Source organism: Mya arenaria, chromosome 2 (genome assembly GCF_026914265.1).
Source record: "Mya arenaria isolate MELC-2E11 chromosome 2, ASM2691426v1".
Classification (NCBI taxonomy): domain Eukaryota; kingdom Metazoa; phylum Mollusca; class Bivalvia; order Myida; family Myidae; genus Mya; species Mya arenaria.
In genome coordinates, this window is record NC_069123.1 from 66,275,729 (window position 1) to 66,297,803 (window position 22,075).

At 35.0% G+C, this 22,075-nt stretch overlaps 2 protein-coding genes across 4 annotated transcripts in view; one reads left to right on the forward strand and one right to left on the reverse strand.

Annotated features, from left to right (window-relative positions):
* LOC128205705 (zinc finger protein 84-like) lies at positions 1–8,772 on the reverse strand. 3 transcript variants are annotated; one of them, XM_052907624.1, is made up of 9 exons: positions 8,072–8,243; positions 6,955–7,058; positions 6,594–6,732; positions 5,088–6,255; positions 4,317–4,542; positions 3,996–4,079; positions 3,694–3,783; positions 2,791–3,519; positions 1–1,626 (listed from the first exon to the last, which is right to left on the reverse strand). In XM_052907624.1, the coding sequence occupies exons 2-9, from the start codon at positions 7,033–7,035 to the stop codon at positions 1,258–1,260; spliced, it is 2,886 nt and encodes a 961-aa protein (XP_052763584.1). In that variant the 5' UTR covers positions 7,036–7,058; positions 8,072–8,243; the 3' UTR covers positions 1–1,257. The 3 variants fall into 3 exon arrangements, with proteins under 3 accessions (XP_052763584.1, XP_052763574.1, XP_052763566.1); XM_052907614.1 differs by lacking the exon at positions 8,072–8,243 and adding an exon at positions 7,244–7,327; XM_052907606.1 differs by lacking the exon at positions 8,072–8,243 and adding an exon at positions 8,638–8,772 and having other exon boundaries at positions 2–1,626.
* Positions 8,742–22,075, forward strand: part of LOC128205721 (erlin-1-like) — a 19,276-nt gene continuing 5,942 nt past the window's right edge. Inside the window, exons 1-11 of the mRNA XM_052907634.1 lie at positions 8,742–8,873; positions 13,460–13,562; positions 13,813–13,835; positions 14,047–14,127; positions 14,899–14,945; positions 16,068–16,255; positions 16,897–17,029; positions 17,854–17,945; positions 19,593–19,682; positions 21,267–21,346; positions 21,648–21,815. Of these exons, the coding sequence (XP_052763594.1) occupies positions 13,478–13,562; positions 13,813–13,835; positions 14,047–14,127; positions 14,899–14,945; positions 16,068–16,255; positions 16,897–17,029; positions 17,854–17,945; positions 19,593–19,682; positions 21,267–21,346; positions 21,648–21,815 (987 nt within the window). The 5' untranslated portion in view covers positions 8,742–8,873; positions 13,460–13,477. The remainder of the gene's footprint in view (positions 8,874–13,459; positions 13,563–13,812; positions 13,836–14,046; positions 14,128–14,898; positions 14,946–16,067; positions 16,256–16,896; positions 17,030–17,853; positions 17,946–19,592; positions 19,683–21,266; positions 21,347–21,647; positions 21,816–22,075) is intronic.

The window sequence follows — 22,075 nt, forward strand, 5'->3', positions numbered from 1 at the left end:
ACTTAGCTTAAAATAGCATTTTTTATACTTTCAAGACTTTTTATCCAGGCACGCATGGGCAGATCTGGCTGGTTTTCAAAAGGAACCAAGTTCTAATGGATATCTAAATACTACATACAAGTTTCATCGAGGTACAATCAAAACTGAAGACTGTATCATGTTCATAAGCAATTGTTTACAGACGAACTGATTTTTTAATACTTTCAAGGCCCATAATCTAGGCATGCATGGTCGGATCTGGCTGGTTTTCGAAAGGAACCGAGCTCTAATAGATATCTAAATACTGTACAAGTTTCATCGAGATACAATCAAAAATGAAGACTGTATCGTGTTCACAAGCTAGTGTTTACACAATAGCATTTTTTTATACTATCAAGGGCCATAATCTAGGCATGCATGGGCGGATCTGGCTGGTTTTCGAAAGGAACCGAGCTCTAATGGATATCTAAATACTGTACATGTTTCATCGAGATACAATCAAAACTGAAGACTGTATCGTGTTCACAAGCTAGTGTTTACACAATAGCATTTTTTTAATACTATCAAGGGCCATAATCTAGGCATGCATGGGCGGATCTGGCTGGTTTTCGAAAGGAACCGAGCTCTAATGAATATCTTGATACTGTACAAGTTTCATCGAGATACAATCAAAACTGAAGACTGTATCGTGTTCACAAGCAATTGTTTACAGACGCATGGATGCACATACTACATACACATTACCATCGCATAAGCTCTTCTGGCCTTTGGCCAGTAGAGCTAAAAACAACAACATCGTCATAGCAGTTATCTTAACATTTTGTTTTTGTATTGATTCATCAATATTTACAATCAAATCATGAATTAAAAAAAATCTGAACATAAGACAAAAATTTACTTCAAATAAAAGTACCAGGACAGTATAAGCAAAAATTTCTATGGAAAACAACAAGTCAACAACTGCAATTAATAATTAACATTGGATATTGTTTAAAACAATGATATTTATGGCTCATAACGAGTGCATTAGTAGTCGTGAAAAATTTAATCAAATTGAAACAGATAAATATACATAAATAATATTTATAAAATTTAAAATTGTTTTAAATTGTAATATGTGTAAACATGTAAATATCAAAACCCATAAAAACAAATACAACAGTTAAAAAACTGAGTGTTCATGTTAATAATTTACCTTCTATTGAAACAAGGCCAATAACTCAGTTTTCATACACGAATATGTTCAATAAAACTAGTTCCTATGTACCGTACACATGGTCAGGTTTGATGCTGCATATCCCCAATTGGCACATGAATTATATGATGAGCAAGCGGCGCAGAGGCAGATAAGTCTGAACTTAATGGAAGTTGGAAAGTATTTGGATCAATCCCATTCATGAGGGCGAATTGTTCAACTGTCATTGTTTCCCCCTGAGACACCGCAACAGGAATACTCTGAACTGGTGTCGCCGACTGAGGTGCAAATCCTGAGCTGGCGACGTGGAAAGAAATTCTTGCTGGCTGAAAGGATGAGCTGGATGTCTGGAAAGTGGAGCTCTCCGGTTGGTAGATAGAGACGTGAGGCTGATACAAGGTGCTCGTATCAACAACTATATCATCCAGGTTTCCGGTTGGCTCCGTCTCATTCTGAGTTTGAAATGTTACATTCTTTATCTACATTTTATACAATTTAAAGCAGGATAATAATTGTTTTCGTTTTGGATATTAAGTATTGTCAAAGCTTTTATGCATTCCACAGGAACGACTTAAACAAAAGAGGTTTGTCAAACCCCGAAGGGGGGGCATAATAAGAATGAAAACTTAAAAGAAAAGCATAGGATACAACCAATAGAAAAGTCGGCAAATAAAATATAACGAGAGATGTTTGCTAAACATTATGCCCCCCCCCCCCCCCCCCCCCCCCCCGAGCGCAATGTTGTCAGGAATATATCAACATTTGAATGAAGTTTGCATGGACTGAAATGACAGCTGCTTTGTCATTGGATGCCTTTGATTGTCAGTACGTACAGGTTTTAATCACGTTTAGATGACGCCTGATATTTGCAGATAAACATGAATCCTCTTAGCATCAGGGAATAATTGAATATAACGTAAATTTTAATGATGTATATGAGTTGTGACCTTGACCGTTGACTCTATAACCTCAAAATTCATAGGGTCATCTACTGGTCACCCTAAACCTTCATGTCAAGTTTGAAAGCCATGGGTGCAGGCATTGTTGAGTTATCACATAGGCAACCTTTTAGCATTCAATGTCACTGTGACCTTGACCTTTGACCCAATGACTTTAAACTCAATAGGGGTCATCTACTGGTCACCCCAACCTAAATGTCAAGTTTGAGAGTTTGGTTGCAGGCATTATCGATATTTATGCGAAAAGCTATCGAGTTATCACGAAGACAACCTTTAAGCATTCAATGTCACTGTGACCTTGCCCTTTGACCCCTTAAATCAATAGTGGTCATCTACTGGTGAGGACAAGCCTTCATGTCAAGATTGACGGCCATAGTATTGTTCAGTTATCACTCGGACAAGCTTTGACAACCTTTTCCCGTTAAAGATCACCATAACCAGGACCTTTGACCCGATGACCCCTTAAATCAATAGGGTTCAACTACTGGTCAGGCCCAACCTTCATGTAAAGTTTGATGATCATAGATCCAGGTATTGTAGAGTTATCACTCGGACAAGCTTTGGTCTACCGATGGACCGGCCTACTGACTGACCGACCAACATGTGCAAAGTAATATACTTAATTATTTATATAAGGTTATACTGGCTGCAGCTTACCTCGTCCATCATCTGATCTTCAACTGTATGTATATTGTCTTCCACATCAGGCAACACCCCTTGAATAAATACTGTCGTCGGCTTGGTCGCAAAATACTGCCCTACTTGAAGATCTGTTGAGTCGGCCACAGCAATGTATTCTGCCACATCTAAAGACGTCTTCTGATCTTCTGACTCTTTTTTGCGGCCTTTTCTCTTAGTCTCACTACCAAAGGTGTGATATTTTAGGATATGACTGTTAAGCTCTCTTTTTTGGTAAAACGTTTTATTACATTGCTGACAAAAGTGGTCTCTCTTACCACAATGTGTTTTCTCGTGCTGCCTCATGTTACTCTTGTCATTAAAGCGTTTAGAACAATACTGGCAATTAAAGGGTTTTTCATTGTTGTGAATGTAAGTATGACGTATAAGATCCTCCTTATCACCGAACATTTTTTGACACAGCGTGCATTGAAACAATTTAATATGTGTAGATTCCTCAATCTCTTCTTTTTTATCAGGGTGGTTTCTAGCAAGGTGGTTCTTGTATGGAAACAATGATTTAAACCTTTCCTCACAGAACTGACACTGCCACCGGTATTCAATTGTGTGACCCTTTCGATGGTGGTTCAATCGGCCTTTCTGTTTAAATCCTCTACCACAAATGTCACATATATATGGGTTGCCAGGAACGTGAGTTTTTATGTGCTGTTGGAGGTTCGAGTAACAGCGAAATGTCTTATCACATCCCTTAAACAATTAAAAGATAAATTTAGAATAATTAAATCTAGAAAAAGAATCAGCCATTTAGAAGCAAAAGACACATGTAAATTCCAGCTGTCATTTTATATAGTGACATGCAATTTCATTACATTTGATATACTTGTAGATTTATTCAAGTGCATACATCTAATGGAAGTTTACCTCTATAGTACATGTATATGGCTTCTCCCCAGTGTGAATTCTGCAGTGGTTATCCAGCAAAACTTTCCTACCATACTTCTTACCACAGACCTAAGACAAATAAGAGTTACGTTCATAAACATCCAAGTTACGGTTCATTGTTCGCTATCTATCTTGATATCTAACTTGTTAACCATAATTTGTACTGTTAAAACATATTTAAATTTGGTCTTAAATGAGACAATTGGCAATATAAGGTTCATTTAAGAAAGACATAAAAGCATACTTATATAACAAATAACAATGCATGTCAATTTTATTACCTCACACACAAATGGTTTTTCTTTAGTGTGTGTCCGCATGTGTTTTTTAAGGTTCCCATTTTCTGTACAAGTCTTGCCACAAACCTTAATATAAAGACAGTACTAAATTACAAACAAAAATGCCGTATTGATATACTAGTATGTATATATAAACCTTTTACAAATTCCAAAATTGAAACAATGGTAAAGCATGCAGATATTTCTACACCATTTGTTCATACTGTAATACAGCAAGTTTAACTTAGAATTAGTTAATATTTTTTTTACAAGCATATTCATTTTACAAAATCAGTAAAAAAAAACGAAAAAGTATGTGCTAACCTCACATCGATATTTGGGGTCTTCATGAACTTTTAGGTGCTTCGTTAAATTATCCTTGACCTTGAAAGCTTTCTCACATTTGTGGCACTGGAAGGGTCTGATATCTGAATGGACTGCGGCAACATGGCGATCAAGACTACCCTTCGATACGAAAGATTTAGAGCAATCATGACATGTAAACTGTTTCAAGCCTGTGTGTCTGTTGACATGCAGTTGTAGCGCCGACCTGCAAATGTAAAAAATGACTGAAATCTGTGGAACTAACAATAAGAGATGTCAAGAACGATGGACTCTTTCCACTGAGCCACACATGCATAATCAATGGAACAGCTAAATAAAATATCATGAAATGTTAAATACAGTATAGCTTTCAAATATATATTTGTATGTCAAAACCTTAGATGACCCTATTAAAGATTATAAATCGAAACTTTAACAGGTCGCAAATAATACCCTGTTATGGCCAATATTACCTAATGTGCTGAGTATGAAACCAAGCAGCTAAAAATTGTTCAGGAGCTTGTAGAGCACCTCACTCTCTTGCCTTAAAGAAGCACCATGCACAATTTCCTTGGTAAATACTTTTATCATCCAAATATCTTTAGACATGTGTACATGTATTAATATTACACTTCACTGTTAAGTCACGTAATGGTTTTAGTGAATATGGGCTTAGCCCAATATAAGTATACACTTAAAATATACTTTCTCATAAAAGTAATCATATTTTATAAAAAAAAAAATGTTTAGTTAAGTTAATATGTAACTTACGCACTAACACCAACGAATGGACATAATTCACATGGATATTCCTTTTTGCAGGTAAGATCATGCTGTTCAAGGCCCCATTCACTTATGAACTTTGCTGGACACTTCAAACACATATACGGCTTCTCGCTATGAACGCGCATATGACGATCATAATTATCCTTTCCCTTCAGGAGTTTCCCACACACATGACAAGTATGTGTGTGCTTACCTACATGGCTAAGCAGGTGGCGCTTGAGCCCGTGCTTTCTCTTGGTCTTATAGTTGCATATTTCACACACAAAGGGAGGTTCGTTCTGACTGTTCAATAAATCTCCATACTTCACAACCACAGTTTCACCTTTGGCATCTGTATACTTTATTTCTTTCTGGTCCAAATCTGTCTCTAAAACATCTTGAACAGATACACAATCTGGTAGATAATGTTCGTGCAATATTAAAAAATATTGGTGATTAAAAAGAACCCCGCATTTACTACAAGAATGTTCTGTTGTCTCTTTACTTACTTCAGCTGACCAGTCTCTATCTGACTTTGCGTCTATGCAATCTAAATGATAAGACGAATGTGTTTCGGAAATATGTTTTTTCAAAACTTCTGCTGAAGAAAAAACCTCTACACATTCCGTACAACGTAGATGACAACTCTGACCCTCCAAGTCCTCTCTATCAATGTGCTTTGTAAATGATTCTTTGGTGTTAAAAAACATTTTACATTCACATCGGTAGCCCATTTTTGCATGATGAGACTTTGAGAGATGAAAGCGCACATACCTTAAACTACTAAATTCTTTATTACAAAAAGTGCATTCAAATTTGGAATCATTGACATCCGATAGAGGAATAAAGTCCCACTCTTCACCACCAACAATCACATACGTTCCCTTGGATGATTTTTCTGATATTTTGAGTTGCTTTTTGCCTGCTGTAACTGGTCTTACACTCACAACTTGAGCCCTCCTTGCCTTGGAACCAACCTTACTCCCTTTCTCTAGCTCCTTTCCCGTATCAGTGTTACCCTCTTCGTTCACTGGGTTTTCATCCATAGTTTCAAAAGCAAACTGTGCAATATCAGGACGCTCTTGTTTCAAATCAGTTGGAATTTCAACCAAGCCCATCTTTTGGTCTGTATTTTGAACAGTACCATCATTTATTAAAACTTGACTCATTTCATCTGAAACATGATTTTTTTTATTACTGTGAGATCCTTTTAGGTAAAGATAAACTGCAGATCAAAGTTCAATTAATTTAGAATATAATACTTTATATATGAAAATAAATAATGGAATTTACATAAAAGGAACAAGCCAAGTAACCAAAAAACATACCATATTACTATCAAAGATACATTTTCAAAAAAATCGTTTTCCAAGAATAGAACTCACATGGATGGCATTTGAATACTCATTTCACATAGAAGAACTGCTTAAACAGGTGCTTATACAAGTTAAAAGTCTACATACATGTTTATGGTCAATAAACAATATCAATAGAATTTTACAGTTGTTTTACCATTACAAAAGACTTTGAAAGCATTGTGCGCGAGCTGAAGATTGAGCGCAAACTTCTCTCCATTTGCCGATGCCAAGAAGTTGTCCAGTCCAGAACAAAACACAAGAATGTCAACTCCATGTTGTTCCAATTCATTGCACTATTAAAATAAATGTGTACATATATTTTAAATCAGTAAATAATTAACAAATTATAGGAGGGAACTATCATAATTATATATATAAAAACATAAAACAGATTTTTACTTGATCATTGATGGTTTACTTTTCACTTACAGCCAGTATATATTGTTTTATAATACAACCACAAACAAGATTAAAGCTTCAAGGCTTCTTGTTGTGATTTTGCATAATGGACTTACAATTGACTTTAATGTATCGAGAAGTTCATTAACTTCATCGCGTCCATCAGCCTCCATCTCATCTAACTCTTCTTCTTCCATTGCAAATCTTCACAAAATGCTGCCTGCAAATATATATATTAAACAAAACTATACACCAGGGTTGATAAAACAACTAAATTAATAGGCAAATAATTTTCATCAGCAGTTTTGTCACAAATGGGGTTGCAAATGGATCGAATGCTTTTATGTTAATGAATGCAAGTCAAACCATTTTCAAGATACCAGCTCTAGTAATTTGATAACTCACGTTTGAACCGAACAAGTCAAGTAAGTCTACGACTAATCAACCCTAGTCCATATAAAAAGCCGCTTCAGAGTCTTTGACAATTTTTGTTTCGGCGACTCTGCGCGTCCATATCCCACTTGTTGTTTTCCAAGCCAAGAATGACAGATCCCTGCGCTAAGTATATTCAGCGGCAAGATAACGGGCACCTAATAGGTAGTTCAAAAATGTCAATGCCTTGTTGACAGATCAAACTGAATTATTTTTGAATTAAGTGAAATAAGAGAAAGGTATTGGAAAAATAGTTTATTTTATATGTAACTTTATGTGTTTTTATTAACAGTGCAGTGCTAAATTTTGTGGAGTTACAACTGAAAAATATATTTTCCTTTGATATGAATCAGTCGACTTGTGGCGTTTAGGGAACAAAATGAATATCCAAATGCAAGGTCTATTTAAGTTTACGCGCATTATTGTGGCAAAATCAACCCTTACATCATTGCAAGTTGGCCTGTTGGCAGGCGAAATTGGCTTGATGCCAAAACACCATGATATAAATACAAGTTTTCTCAACTGTTTCATCTGGGGAGGCAGACAGACCTTAATATAATCTCTTAAACAACAACTTTACACCAGTTGAGATTTACTTGTCACATTAAAAATCATGGACAATAAAAAACATATCATATACTAGCAGATGAGGCTTACTTTTTATGTCAATATTGGAGAAAAAGGTAATAAAAATACCCTCAAAATGCACACTTTCAAACTGGAAATTGTTGCAATTTTCAAAGGGAAAACACTCATACCCTCTGCAAACATTTTAATTTTAAACCATTTCAATTTCAGTACCATTGAAGCAAGTAGCAAATGTCAAAATGTTGAGCGTCTTAGTTGTGCCCCTTTTTATGTCAATTCCTTGATCCGCACAGACATGTGATACCACAGGTGATTGTCACATAGCTTGAAAACTATAATATGGCGTCAGAATGGCCCTGTAGACCAAATAACTGTACATTGTCGGAGTTGTTTAACGGTTTGTGATAGAAGAATCCGGTATAACACGTGTATTATTTTAGACTATATGGCCTGCAGTCCTTTGAGTTTGTATAAAATGTAGTAATATGACATTTTAAAAAAATTCTAAGAGTTTTACTTGAAAATATATCAGTATATATATTAATAATAATCAGTCTTAATTTTTTTATATAAAACATATATTTCTTGCTGTTCTCAAACATAATGATAAAGACACTGTTGAAAGTAATATATTTCATTAAGTGAACTATAAATATTTGGGTACGAATAATGAACAAATTCGATCAAATGTAAGTACGAATTAATAAAACCGCCATATTGTGTTTTACGGAGTCAACATTCAATAGTAAATCACAACAATCACAATATAACTTTCTTACTTTCAAAAAGTAAAGTTTTTTCTTGAATTTAATTCGAAAATTCTAATTAACACGGAAAAAAATATTTAACTTAATAGTTTAATACATTATTTTAATCAAAAACAGAGTTCATAGTTCACCTGAGTGTGTAGCAATTTTACTAACTTAACATTTTTACGACACCGCCCGGTCAACTTCCGCAAGAAAACTTGTTTCGGATCAACGTTCTTTAGATTGATCGTACAACTGACTGATAGGTAATATTTAAATACGAGTTTAAGAATGCTTGTTTTTTTTATCAAGATTCAATTACGTAAAATTATTTCGGAAAATAAAATGAACAAAGGAAATCGATTGTCACTTGATAAAATAAAGTGTTGGGCGTGTACCTTGGCATGGCATTTTGCATTATATTGGGGTACAGAAATAGCTTAAACGGCGTAACTTAAACACCTTATTTCTCATACATTCTGCCAGGTCTTTATGGCTTGTCGGGCCTCCTGTTCCTTCCACTAGCAAGGCTAATAACTAATACAGTCATTTATTTTGATGTCATGCTTTGGTCCGCGCAGCGACAAACCATATTAAAGCAATCATTTTGACCATACACTTTTGCTGGGATTGTAAATTTTAACGGACAGCCAGAAAATGTGTCCTAGAATTACAATATTTGTATCCGTCAATCAGGATCATTGGCAGCTTTAAGGCCTGTCGGTAAATATCGGCAATGTCGGTATAGATCGACAATGTTGTTTACCAACACCAGGGTTCCCGCTGGCGATCGCCATTGTCGCCATTTGCGACAAAATCGCAAAAGTGGCGACAACTTTTCAAATTTGGCGAATTTATGGCGACAACGATTTTTTTCTAAAATATTTTCTTAAAATGACGTAAGTGGTGACCATGCGGCCTGCATGATAATCGATTCTGTCAATGTCATAAATCAAGCGCATCTGCTGGTGCGACAACAAAAATTAATCCGATAATTAAAGCAAGCAGTCACGGCCCAGTCAACACCTCGCTAATTATTGCAGAATTTTATTGCTTTCACGGATAAACAATGACATCCTTTAACTGTTATGTCTCTTATTAGCAAACAATTTTAATATTTAGCTCAACAGCCTTGTTGTTGCGTAATTATCGTGTTAGTTTTAAATATGCAAATCGTAGAATTTTATGTTGTCGGAAAGTCACTTGATATGCAAATTTCGTAATGACGTTTACGCGCTAAAAATAGACTTGCTTTCGGTTTTGTCGCAATTTGTAATTGCTATAAATGCAGCATTCTAAGAGTTCAAAAAGATTAACAGAAATCAAATAAATAGGATTAAACCTCATTTGATAAGGCTTCTAATATGTTGGCTGGAGTAAAGAGTAGGTAGACAAATTTCTATTAGGAAAGTTATGGCCCTAGTTTGACAATGCATATTTCTTTGAGTTTCCATTTATTCTAAATTTATCTCATAATTTCACAAATGTATTCTTTTATTGTATGCAGGCATTATACTGAAATCAACATATTGATGTTTATGTCACATTTTTTGCAATATTTTTTTATCTATATACTAGTCCATATACAATGAATTTTGTCAACAGAATAACAATTTGCTATTAATATCTTGTGCTTCATGTACAACAAAATGTTATGATTTGCACGACAATGTGCTAATTAAATGCAATTTAAGGCTCTTAAAATGCTTAAACCCCATGAGCTTCAGGGGGCTTCGCCCCCTTGGCCCCCACAAGGGCGCTGCCCTGGACCCGTAAGGGGGCCTCCTTAACTCCCCGCGAAAAAGTGGCGACAACTTTTTAGAACCCAGGGGGAACCCTGAACACTCTTCCTATACTTTATCACAACAAGGTGTGAACTACACCACTGTCGTAATTAAGATCTTCATCCTTATAATCACCAGTGGGTAATGATTAGTGTCATTTGGTTAACATAAATGTCATTTGATTTTGTTTATCGGTCCAGTGTCTGTTTCGTAATTGTCCTTGTGTTTACCAGTTATTAAATTGTAATTGAAAAGCATGGGTTTAGAAAAGGTATTACTTAAAATTCTTCTACTTATTTTGAATATAGATCAATACAGATCAATAAAACGTTGAAGACAAATTTACATCCCTCAATTTATTATTTAGCCGACCAACCTTTAAAATGATGAGCTTTTACTTTTGCAGTTACCATGAAAGGTAACTGTCATGGTATCATTGCCTGGATTTTTTTTCATTTTACCTAACCTCTAACTACAACCTAGATCTCATAATTCATGAGCTCTGGGCTCTTTTGTGTTCAATATGTGGCTTGTTTTACACAGTTTGCTGTGACGTCAACAGTGTCAATACAATAATACATAGCAAAAAATGAGTTGATTTTGCACCAGTCATTGAATCGTACCAATTGGTAACAATTGACTGGTACATTAGATCATTGATATTGTATACTGTGTACTTGAAAATTACCACCAACAAATGAAGATAACTATTTTAACCTTTTTGCAAATAATGGTTCATGTAAATCAGATTTTAGTTTATTTGAATAATTAACACCACCATAATATTAATATTTCTTAATCACACTTCCCTAATGACACTTATCGTAAATCATCAAAAACAAAACTTAAAAGGAACTAGGACATGAGTGATAGACAGTTTGACGCTGTGATTTAAATCAAAGTTAAACCCACTCCAACACAATATAGGTGTTTTCTTTCATTTCAAGGTTAGCCTTACTGGACAGGGCTTTTCGCAGATTTCTCTTCAAACATTTATCTTTGGTCTGTAATTAACCAGGTTTTCACATAGTGATGGGCGGCCGGCCGGCCGGACGACGTCAAACTCAACTATGAAACTGAATCATTTCAGTAAGGGTTGACATAATTATCTTGACCAAACTTGATCTATAGGAAGAGTTTATGGATGCCATTCATGGGATTGCATTTGGGGTCCCTAGAGTCAAGGTCACTGTTACTAAAAATAGAAAAATGGTTGAAACTGAATAACTTTAGTCAGGGTTGACATATCTTGACCAAACTTGGTATATAGGAAGAGTTTATGGATACCTTTCATGGGATTGCGTATAGGGCTTTTAGGGTCAAGGTCAATGTCACTGTTACTAAAAATAGAAGAATGGTTTAAACTGAATAACTTTAGTCACGGTTCACATATCTTGACCAAGCTTGGTAGGGGCGGCATCAAACTCACCTATGAAACTGAATAATTTCAGTAAGGGTTGACATATCTTGACCAAACTTGGTCTATAGGAAGAGTTTATTGATACCTTTCATGGGATTGCGTTTGGGGTCCCTAGAGTCAAGGTCAAGGTCACTGTTACTAAAAATAGAAAAAGGTTGAAACTGAATAACTTTAAATAGGGTTGACATATCTTGACCCAACTTGGTCAAACACCAACAGTTTGATGATTTACTAAAATCACCGATAATAACAATATCTGTATGTGCCATGGCAAAGTAACATAATCATCTTTAGTAATTGATTAACCTTTTCCTTTAATATTTTTTTCACTCTTATGCATGCTTCCTGTCTTCTGTATCAACCTTTGGTACGGCACATGTAAAACCGATTATGTCGATTATAAACCTCGTCTGTTTGAGCATCGCCGGTTGACTTTGTTTCTTTGATCAAATATTTAATCAATTATTTCTGAGCTGCATAATATTAAATGCACAGATAACGAGTGAACATAAAATAATAATTCATTGAAAGAAATAAAGATGAAATAAATACTGAAATGATATGAGCTAAACATTAATATGAACAATTATCAACAAGGAATACAAGGAGCACTATGAACATGAGAACAGTTCATGAGCACATTAACATGTAGCCGCACTAAATTCTTCTCTGGCCTTCCTGTATCCAGCTACTGTTATCTCCTATGATTGTTTATTCAAAATCAAACCCCCTCATTGTGTTTTCACTGTTTGCAAAAACACTTAATTGCCATTCAATGGTGTCACTGTTTTATATCCTTGATGTGGGTGCATCATTATTTACGACCCTTTAATTACCAATCAAGCGATAATGGAAATGGCTATCTGCGCTGACTGGCATATTGTCCCATCGAAGTAAGTGTCATAAAATGCGTGAAATATATGATACAAAGCATGCAATGTGATTTTGCAGGCAATTAAGGATAGCAATTACGATTTTTTTTTCTAAAAAAAAAAGAAAATCCATGAATTTAAGTACCCATTAAATTGTCCTTTTTTAAAAAAACAGCAACAGGAAATTTAAAGCCTATGAATATAAATAATTTCAAAAAGCACACCATCAGCTGAAATCAAGCAACCCTTCCTGAAATCAGGTGTCTCTTTGAAAAGTTGTCATTGCTCTTTGTGTTAGTGTGGGCTTTTATATGCCTATTCTACTACTAATTTCACGCAACCTTTGGTGTGGAAGGTGAAAAAGCCTGCTTATTTCAACAGTTGCTGTCCCTTCAGGATCCTGTTGATGTCAACCCCTTAATAATTCATTTTAACTTTCTTCTTGCCAAAATAACTTTTATCTTGTTTTTACTAGTGTGAATTTTGATTAATCACTAATGTGTGTTTTCTAAATCTTTCACACTAGTGCTTGGCATAAAAACAAACAAACCCAGCAATACAAAGGCTAGCATTACCAGTATAGGGCTTTTAAGATCATGCTTATTTTTATCACAATTTATCTGCAAAATTTGTCATCAATATTTATGGAGAGATAATTTATAAGTGAAGTGGTAATGCTTGCAGTTAATGGTGGATAATGGAACATGAATTGGTAGAAGCATCATGTTACATTTTCGATTATAAAAAACCCTGATGAATGAAAACTGTTATTTTAGACTGAAACAACTGTAAAGATGTCCCAGGCCCTGATTGGAATAGCATCATTTGTAGCAGCTTTGGCACTATTTGGAAACTTCTCTATTCACAAAATAGAGGAAGGTAGGTATTAGCATGATGCGTTAGTGGTATAATCTTCTTAGTCATTTGGTAAAATGAAATATTGCACAATTAACGTTTATGTTATAAGATAATTGTCTATACATGCCTTATATATGCATATTAAATATGGTTATTATATTTATTAATAAGTATCTTGATTTAAAGTTATATTAATATGGAGGTAAATGGTTGATCAAATCTTCCCTGATCTGTGAATGATTGCTTGTTATTTTTTCTATTTCTTTTTCAGGTCATGTTGGAGTTTATTATAGGGTAAGCACTTTTGTAAACTAGTATTTCTATAATGGTGGCTTGATTTTCAAAATCAAACTTTTATAAGTCTACACGTATTTGTTCAATTTCTGTTTGAGTACTACACAGTGTGTAACTAGGGGCATGTGCAGAACATTTGATCAAGACTTCAACAGAATGTGATGAGATAGAAGGTGTATATGTATATATACTGCTGGTTCCTATATTGCAGGGAGGGGCTTTATTGAGCAGTGTGAGCTCCCCGGGCTATCATTTCATGTTTCCTTTCATCACCTCATTCAGGAGTGTTCAGGTACTTAATACATTCTTCTAAAACATCAGCATTACATGCATTTAAATGCTTTACATATTAACAAATTTTATTAAATGTTTGTTTTATTTATGGTTCCAAGTACCTGTATTGTAAACATAATAAAATTGACATGTATTGTGAGTAGATTAATTGTATTTATTATAGGTGATTTCCATTCCTCGTTTAATAAAACAGCCTCTGAAAAAATGACAGTACGAGGACTGATTTACTCCCTAAAAAAACAGTAAAACTCTGTTGAAAAAAAACTGGATGCAGATAAAACCTAGACACTTTTTCTGTATTGCCAATGTAGATTAATATGATATGTGTTTGTTTACAAATGACATCAAATGCTGTAACACACACACATGCACAAACTCTTATTCACGTGATGGATGATGTCAACGGTCATGGCTGACATCCAGTTAATATTTATTTTTATATTTAATCATTAATAATGTAATAACTATTGAAGTATGCCGCCTTTTCTAATGAAAGACATGGGACAAGCTTTGTGGTCTGCTTCACAGCATTCTTATAAATATTCAAATATACAAAACTGCTGAAAAAAAATTCTCGTCTGTTATTTTCTTTTAACAGTGGCATAACCCGACAATTATTAGTCAAAGTTATGGGCCTTACCATACATGTGTATATATTAATTGTATATATTTTATAATTGTTTATGTTTTATTTTAATATTGTATAGTTATTTAATGTGAAGTAGAGGCCTTTCCTGTCTGTATATTGTATTATCACTTTCTTTTCTAGACTACCCTGCAAACAGATGAGATTAAAAATGTTCCCTGCGGTACAAGGTTAGTTTGCAGTGTGTTTACTTGTTTATATATGGGGTCATTGAACAAATGTGGGTTTTTTAAGTATTATTATCATGAATTTAGAATTTATATGTTAACAACTGAATAAGATGAAGAAAGATAGTGACCCTTTGAAAAATTATTTTTTCTAGGAATATGGTCGCATTGTAAAAATGAACGCTCTTACTGCCTTCATTCAAGCAATGCGCCCATATTGTAGAATATTTTGTCTTACATTTGTGTGCCCTTGTTATTTTTACGCTTTTGGCCACATTGGAGTTCATGGAGCGCACTACTGCCACAGTTTCAGTGGTATCATTCTGAAACTTGGAGCTTAATACCACTGTGGTAGGTATGAGTGCCTGATGTACAATTCTTGGCCCATCAAAATTTCAGTTTTCATTGACCCTGGTAAACTATTTTTTTGAGTTATGTGCACTTGAATGTCAGTTTAACTCTTTGGCTGTATTGATATTGTGGCAAATAAGGATTACTTTTCTTTAGATAATTTTAAACCATCTAGTTAAGGATTGATATCATTTTTACTTGCGTTTATGCTGTATAATCGCAGTAGGGCACGCAAGCAAATTCAGTGAAGTGAGCTAGCGCTTGTTGGTCAAAAGCTCGCTTGTCCTACTGCGTTCATACAGCATCAATGTAAGAAAAAATGTGATCAATACTTAATATTTACATTTGAAATAATTCTTCATTATGATAAAATTTAGCATAATCTTATGCAAATGAAACTTTATTTTTAAAGAAATGTAACCGACAACATACGTTTGTTTAAAAGAATAACTGCTTTTTGTAATCTCGTATATCATCGGTTAAATGATGTAGCGCTGATCCAATCGGCTGTAACATTGAAATAAACAATGATGTCATAACTCCATGGGTGTTATACAATATAAACGTCAACTTTCACCTATACAAAGGACTAGACAAATGTAAATATTAAGATTTAAATTTCAATACATGTACTTAATAACATTCTGTGTCAAGGCAGCTTGCAGGGGGTAGTTATCACTTCTGTGATAAACTTACATCCTTAGGGAACAGAAATAATGGCAAAATAGCATGGGTAGGTTTGATTTACAACAATGTGGATCTCCTATGTTTTAGTGGTGGAGTGATCATCTACTTTGACCGAGTGGAGGTAGTCAACAAGCTGGACGTGAAGGCAGTCCACCAGATTGTGAAGGATTACACTGCAGACTACGATAGCGTGCTCATTTATAACAAGATCCACCACGAACTCAACCAGTTTTGCAGCGTACACAACCTCCAGGATGTCTATATTGACCTTTTTGGTGAGTACATAGGCTTTGACCGCTTTCAAGTTAATAACTTCAACTCGTTGATTCCATGTTTGACTGGGGAGTGTTCATAACAAGTAACACATAAGTAAATCAAAACAATCCTGGCAACTTGACTTTATGTGTTCAGTATGAATTAGAAAATTTGTGAAATGAGGCCTGGGGTTCTAGTGAAGGAATAACTATACAGTTGTAGGGATATTTTTTTTGCTTGAACATTTGCATAAAAAAACAGTTGGAAGTACCTTTAAATGAATAGAAATTACTTTGAAAACAATTTCAAAAGGGGTCTTAACCCTTCTACCCTTTACATGGCTTTTTGCATAAATCTCACATACTGCAACAGAATCCCGGCTATTTTTCAAGATTGATAGTTATCAACAGTTAGAACCCCTGTGAGACTCACCCCGTCTGATTGAAATCAATGCTCCTGATGAAAACATCATTACATTTGTATTTTTACCATTTCATACACTATGACCCATTTCTTTTTCTGAAAAAGAGTTTGCAAATATACGGTACCATATTAAGACTTATTTGGTGACATTGTCAACATCAAATTTCACACATAAGAAAAATGTAATAATAACTTTCTTGATTAAATATTTATTAACTTTGCTTCCATCCAACCTCAGATCAGATAGATGAGAACCTGCGGAATTCATTACAGCAGGACCTAATTGAGAATGCCCCTGGGCTGACGGTGCAGGCAGTCCGTGTCACCAAGCCCAAGATACCAGAAACCATCAGACAAAACTATGAGAAAATGTAAGCAGAAGTATAAGACTAGTGAAGATGATTTTTAGTAGGTTTTTCATTGGTTTGATTCTTTTTTTAGCAAAAACAGTATGTGGCAAAACTAATTTTTTGGAGCTTGCCATGTCGGACATGTTGCCAGATCTTTTTACTTTTCCAAAAAGAGCTTTTGGAATAATAAAGTGAGGATTCTGATGATGCATGAGCTGTTGGATAATTCGCACAACCTCACATAAGATTATAATATTTCGTTTGTTTATGAAATTTGGTAGAAATTAAAATGCATGATATTTTTTTTAAAGTACTTCAAGGATTTGCAAATGCATTGAAATCAGTTATATACCTCATAGACAAAGCCACATAATAAGCTGTATAACAGACCAGTCATGTTATTGAAACTTATACTGATAGTTTCAAATTGAAATGTTAGTGCAGTGAAATGTTTCAATGATCATAAGTTTTGAGACAACTTCATATAACAATTTCACCGCAAACACAGGAATGACCACTTCATTTAATGTTCTTGCATTGCATCTCAAATTTGAGATGCTATTTACTATGCTTCATTGCATGCCATGGGTGATTGGATAGGAAAATATGGTGATTGGATAGGAAAATATCATAATCATGCATTATTAATGTTAACTAATAGATTAACAAGATTTTATCAGTCAATTTTTCCATAGTATTTATGAAGTGTAAAGGAAGACAAAACTGGTAAACAATGATGTCTCTATGTATGCATAATAGAAAAATGCACAATCCTGCAAACTGGGCTTGATATTTACAGGGTTTGTTTGAAACTTAACTTGTTACATTCTTCATGTGTTTGTTAGGGAAGCTGAGAAGACAAAGTTGCTGATTGCAGTGCAGAAACAGAGAGTCGTGGAAAAGGAGGCGGAAACAGACAGGAAAAAGGCCATTATCGGTAAAAACATAAAACTTGCACAACTAATACCCCAGCTGGCACAACTGATATCCCAGCTGGTACAACTAATACCCCAGCTGGCACAACTGATACCCCAGCTGGTACAACTAATACCCCAGCTGGCACAACTGATATCCCAGCTGGCACAACTAATACCCCAGCTGGCACAACTGATATCCCAGCTGGCACAACTGATATCCCAGCTGGCACAACTAATACCCCAGCTGGCACAACTGATATCCCAGCTGGTACAACTAATACCCCAGCTGGCACAACTGATATCCCAGCTGGTACAACTAATATCCCAGCTGGCACAACTGATACCCCAGCTGGCACAACTAATACCCCAGCTGGCACAACTGATATCCCAGCTGGTACAACTGATAACCCAGCTGGTACAATTTATGTTCCAACTGACACGGCTGATATCCCAGCTGGTACAAATTATATTCCAACTGACACGGCTGATATCCCAGCTGGTACAATTTATATTCCAACTGACATGACTGATCTCCCAGCTGGCACAACTAATATCATTAAGTTATGTACTTACATTATCATGTCTCCCCTTCGACAAAAGGGAGGCATACCGTTTGGTGTTAATCACAGTTTATTGATCACAACATAACAGTCAATCTTTTTATTTAAATTGGGTTAACCAAAATTATTTCAATCCTGATAAGTAACATCCTGTCCTGCAACCTTAAATGTGTGATCATGTACTAATTATTAACCTACCTCCAAATAGAGAGCTCACAGCTCTTCAAGCAAAACAACAAATTTACCACGAAAGTCGTTAACTGTCTGTTGACCTTAAACACTTTCACACATTTGGATGAATTAAAGGATTTTAGATTTGCTTAAAAATTGACCCTGTCTTATAAATTAGTCTAAACAAAAAGTACCAGATTTCATGGGCAAAGTTAGGGGGTTGTCCTTTAAGCAGATCGCCTTATAGTCGAGGAAATATGGTAGATGACAATGTCAACTCTTACCAAGGCAAAACTCTTGGTCACATTGATGCAGAGTTATATCACCTTTTACTCTTTTTAAAAAAAAAAAAATTCTTGGAATTACCAGTAACAATCAATTGTAACTTTAAACATTGATAGATAGTAATGTTTAGTTGTACCGGTATACAGCGCAGAAAGTTTAACCTGTGGGCACCTTTGTGCAAAGTTATCTCCCCTTGAACTTTGAGTTTCTTGAAACAAAGCTTGCCTAAAGCATAATTCAGAAACTGCTGAAAGAAATTTAACCAAACTTCGTTCATTGATAAATAGCAACTGGTAGGATTTTTTTCCAAAGTATTCTCCTCTTTTTCAATTTTAAGGGAAACATCAGTCTTTAAAACTTTAAAAAAGACACATTGGGCCGATCGATCAGTTTTAGTTAACAACATTTTTTAACTTCCAAATCTTTTCTGCTCTGGAGGTTTCATTGGTACTCTTGTGATCTCCTGTATTTCTAACAAGATTTGAGACAACAGTAACAGCTGTTTTTGCTTTGTATAAATATATGAGTACATCAAAAATAAATAGTGAACAAGGATGGCATTTATGATGTTGTTAACTTGATCAACGTTCTGACCAATCGGCCCAATGGTAAATATTTAAATGTTGTGATCAATATTTTATTGTGTTACAGAGGCTGAGAAGAACGCATCCGTGGCTAAGATACAGTGGGAGCAGAAAGTCATGGAGAAAGAATCGGAGAAGAGGATGTCAGAAATTGAAGGTAACGTTTAGAGAAATGATTGTTTACATATCCTTGAAAGTAGTGTTCAATAATAAAGGCCCAGCCAAAAAAATGTGAGTGCCCTAATTTTATCACGCTGCCTGTTTGTCTGTCCATCCATCCGTCAACATTATGGCATGTAAGGTCAAAATTGTTTGCCACATGAAGCTTCAATGATAAGATTGATGATTTGTGGGAAGTTTTGCACAAGCAAATTTTAAGTTTTTTTTGTCCATGTTATTCATTACCAAGTTTGCTCATATTGTACCCCTGGGGTCAAAAATGGCTGTCGACCAAGAGGTCACTTATTTTACATTGACGTCTGTAGGAAAAAAACTAAAAATATTTTCCAATTCGGCTAGGTATCTTAGATATTTGATGTGTAGCATTGACTAGTTGTCCTCTACCAAATTTGCTCAGTTAAAACATGAATAACCTTGTCCAAAACTGCTAAAAATAGAGCTTGGAGCTTAAGTATTTAACTAGTTATCCTGTAAAGTTTGCTCAAATTGATCCCTTGGCTTGAAACTAGCCACACCTCTGGGATCACTTGTTTAACATACCGTATTTTCTCGACTATAAGACGGGGAAATTGGGTCCCGATTTTTACCCCCAAAGTAGGGGACCCGTCTTATAAGCGAGTCGATAAAATATTAAAAAAAGATTCAAGTCAAAATCAGTTAAATTTTACATAGGGTATTCGTCTATCCAGTCTATCGTCTGCTGATATAAGTATGGGGCAATTAAGTAAACAACAACACGAAATCTCTTCACCGCGCGTGCTCTGACGTCACACAGTGTACCGTTATATCTGCATTTTTTCTCATGGCGCGTGTCAGTATAATTAGTATGACAGATATATCAAATCAATAAATTGGAATGTTAATATGATGTAGGTACCTAACTGTCAATTTGATTAAGCAAACAAATGACAATGCGAATATGAATCCTTTATGTTCGTCGCCAATCAAGGGACAATATTGCCTAAAGCATTATTGCTAAACAAACACCTATTCATGCCTCGGCTTTTCGCAGTTATGTTATTGAAGCCATTTATTTTGCCGAAGAACTTCATTGGTGTCTTCAATAAAAAATAAACTAAAACAAACATATGTTGTTATTAATTAATTATTACAATTTCGATAAGTAACGACCTGTCCTGCAAACGTATGTACTCATTTTTAACCTACCTCCAAATAGAGAGCTCACAGTTGCCCGCCATTTTCTTTGAGTAAAACAAAAACAGTTACCGCGAAAGTCGATAATTGTCCGTTGAGCTTGAACATTTTTACACATTAGGAAGAATTTTAGCATTTTAGATTTGCTTAAAAATTGACCCCGTCTTATAAGCGAGTCGAAACAAAAAGCACCAGATTTCATAGGCAAAGTTAGGGGGCCGTCTTAAAAGCGCCTTATAATCGAGAAAATACTGTAGTCTAATTATAAAAAAAAAAATGTAAAAAATAATGCCATTAATCAATTTGGAGCTTACATACTAAAATGAGCAATAAAGAGCCATGATGGCCCTCGTTTTGATTTGCTTTTTTTATGCCATTCAAGAGAATATTTCATCTTAATTTTCAGACACAACACATTTAGCCAAAGAGAGGGCTATGGCTGATGCAAATTACTACAGGGTTGAAAGAGAAGCAGAAGCTAACAAGGTATTTGAGTTTGTGTTAAACTGTTTTGGACAGGTTTACTAGCTCATCTTTTTTTGAAGAGAATAAGTGGAAGAATTTTGATAGCCTTATTGTCATTGGGTTGCAATTGTTTAACCTTGGACATAGCTCAACTTTATTTCATTTTGTAAGCATTTGCAGTTACTGAAAATGTCTATGCATCTTTGATGATACCAGCATAATCAAAACATTTCAGATTTTTAAATTATGTAACACATTGTACCTGATATACCCACACCATGTAATTTATGTTGTCCCTCATTATTGCTATTTTAAATTTCAGTTAAGACTGACACCGGAGTACTTAGAAATGCTACGCTACCAGTCAATTACTACAAATACAAAGGTGTTTTTTGGCAACAAAATACCAGACATCTTTGTTGATCCTACAGCGTTTGCTCAGTCATCAGCATCTTCTCAAAGTTCTCTACCAGCATCCGGAAACAAAAAGGTGAACAGTTTTAGCAGTCGTATTTTACTTAATGAGCCTTGAAATGAAAAATGCCAATTAATAATTTGTATGGGTTATATTTACTTTGATTTACTTCACTCTTTCAATGGAAAGGTATTGTAACAAGATATTTTAAAGATTTTTACTAGGGATGGAAACCAGATACCAAATTGGTATCCGGATATTCGTATCAAGTATTCGAATACCCCTATCATATTGTTTTCATAATTAGTAAATTTCCTATTATATGTACCTATATA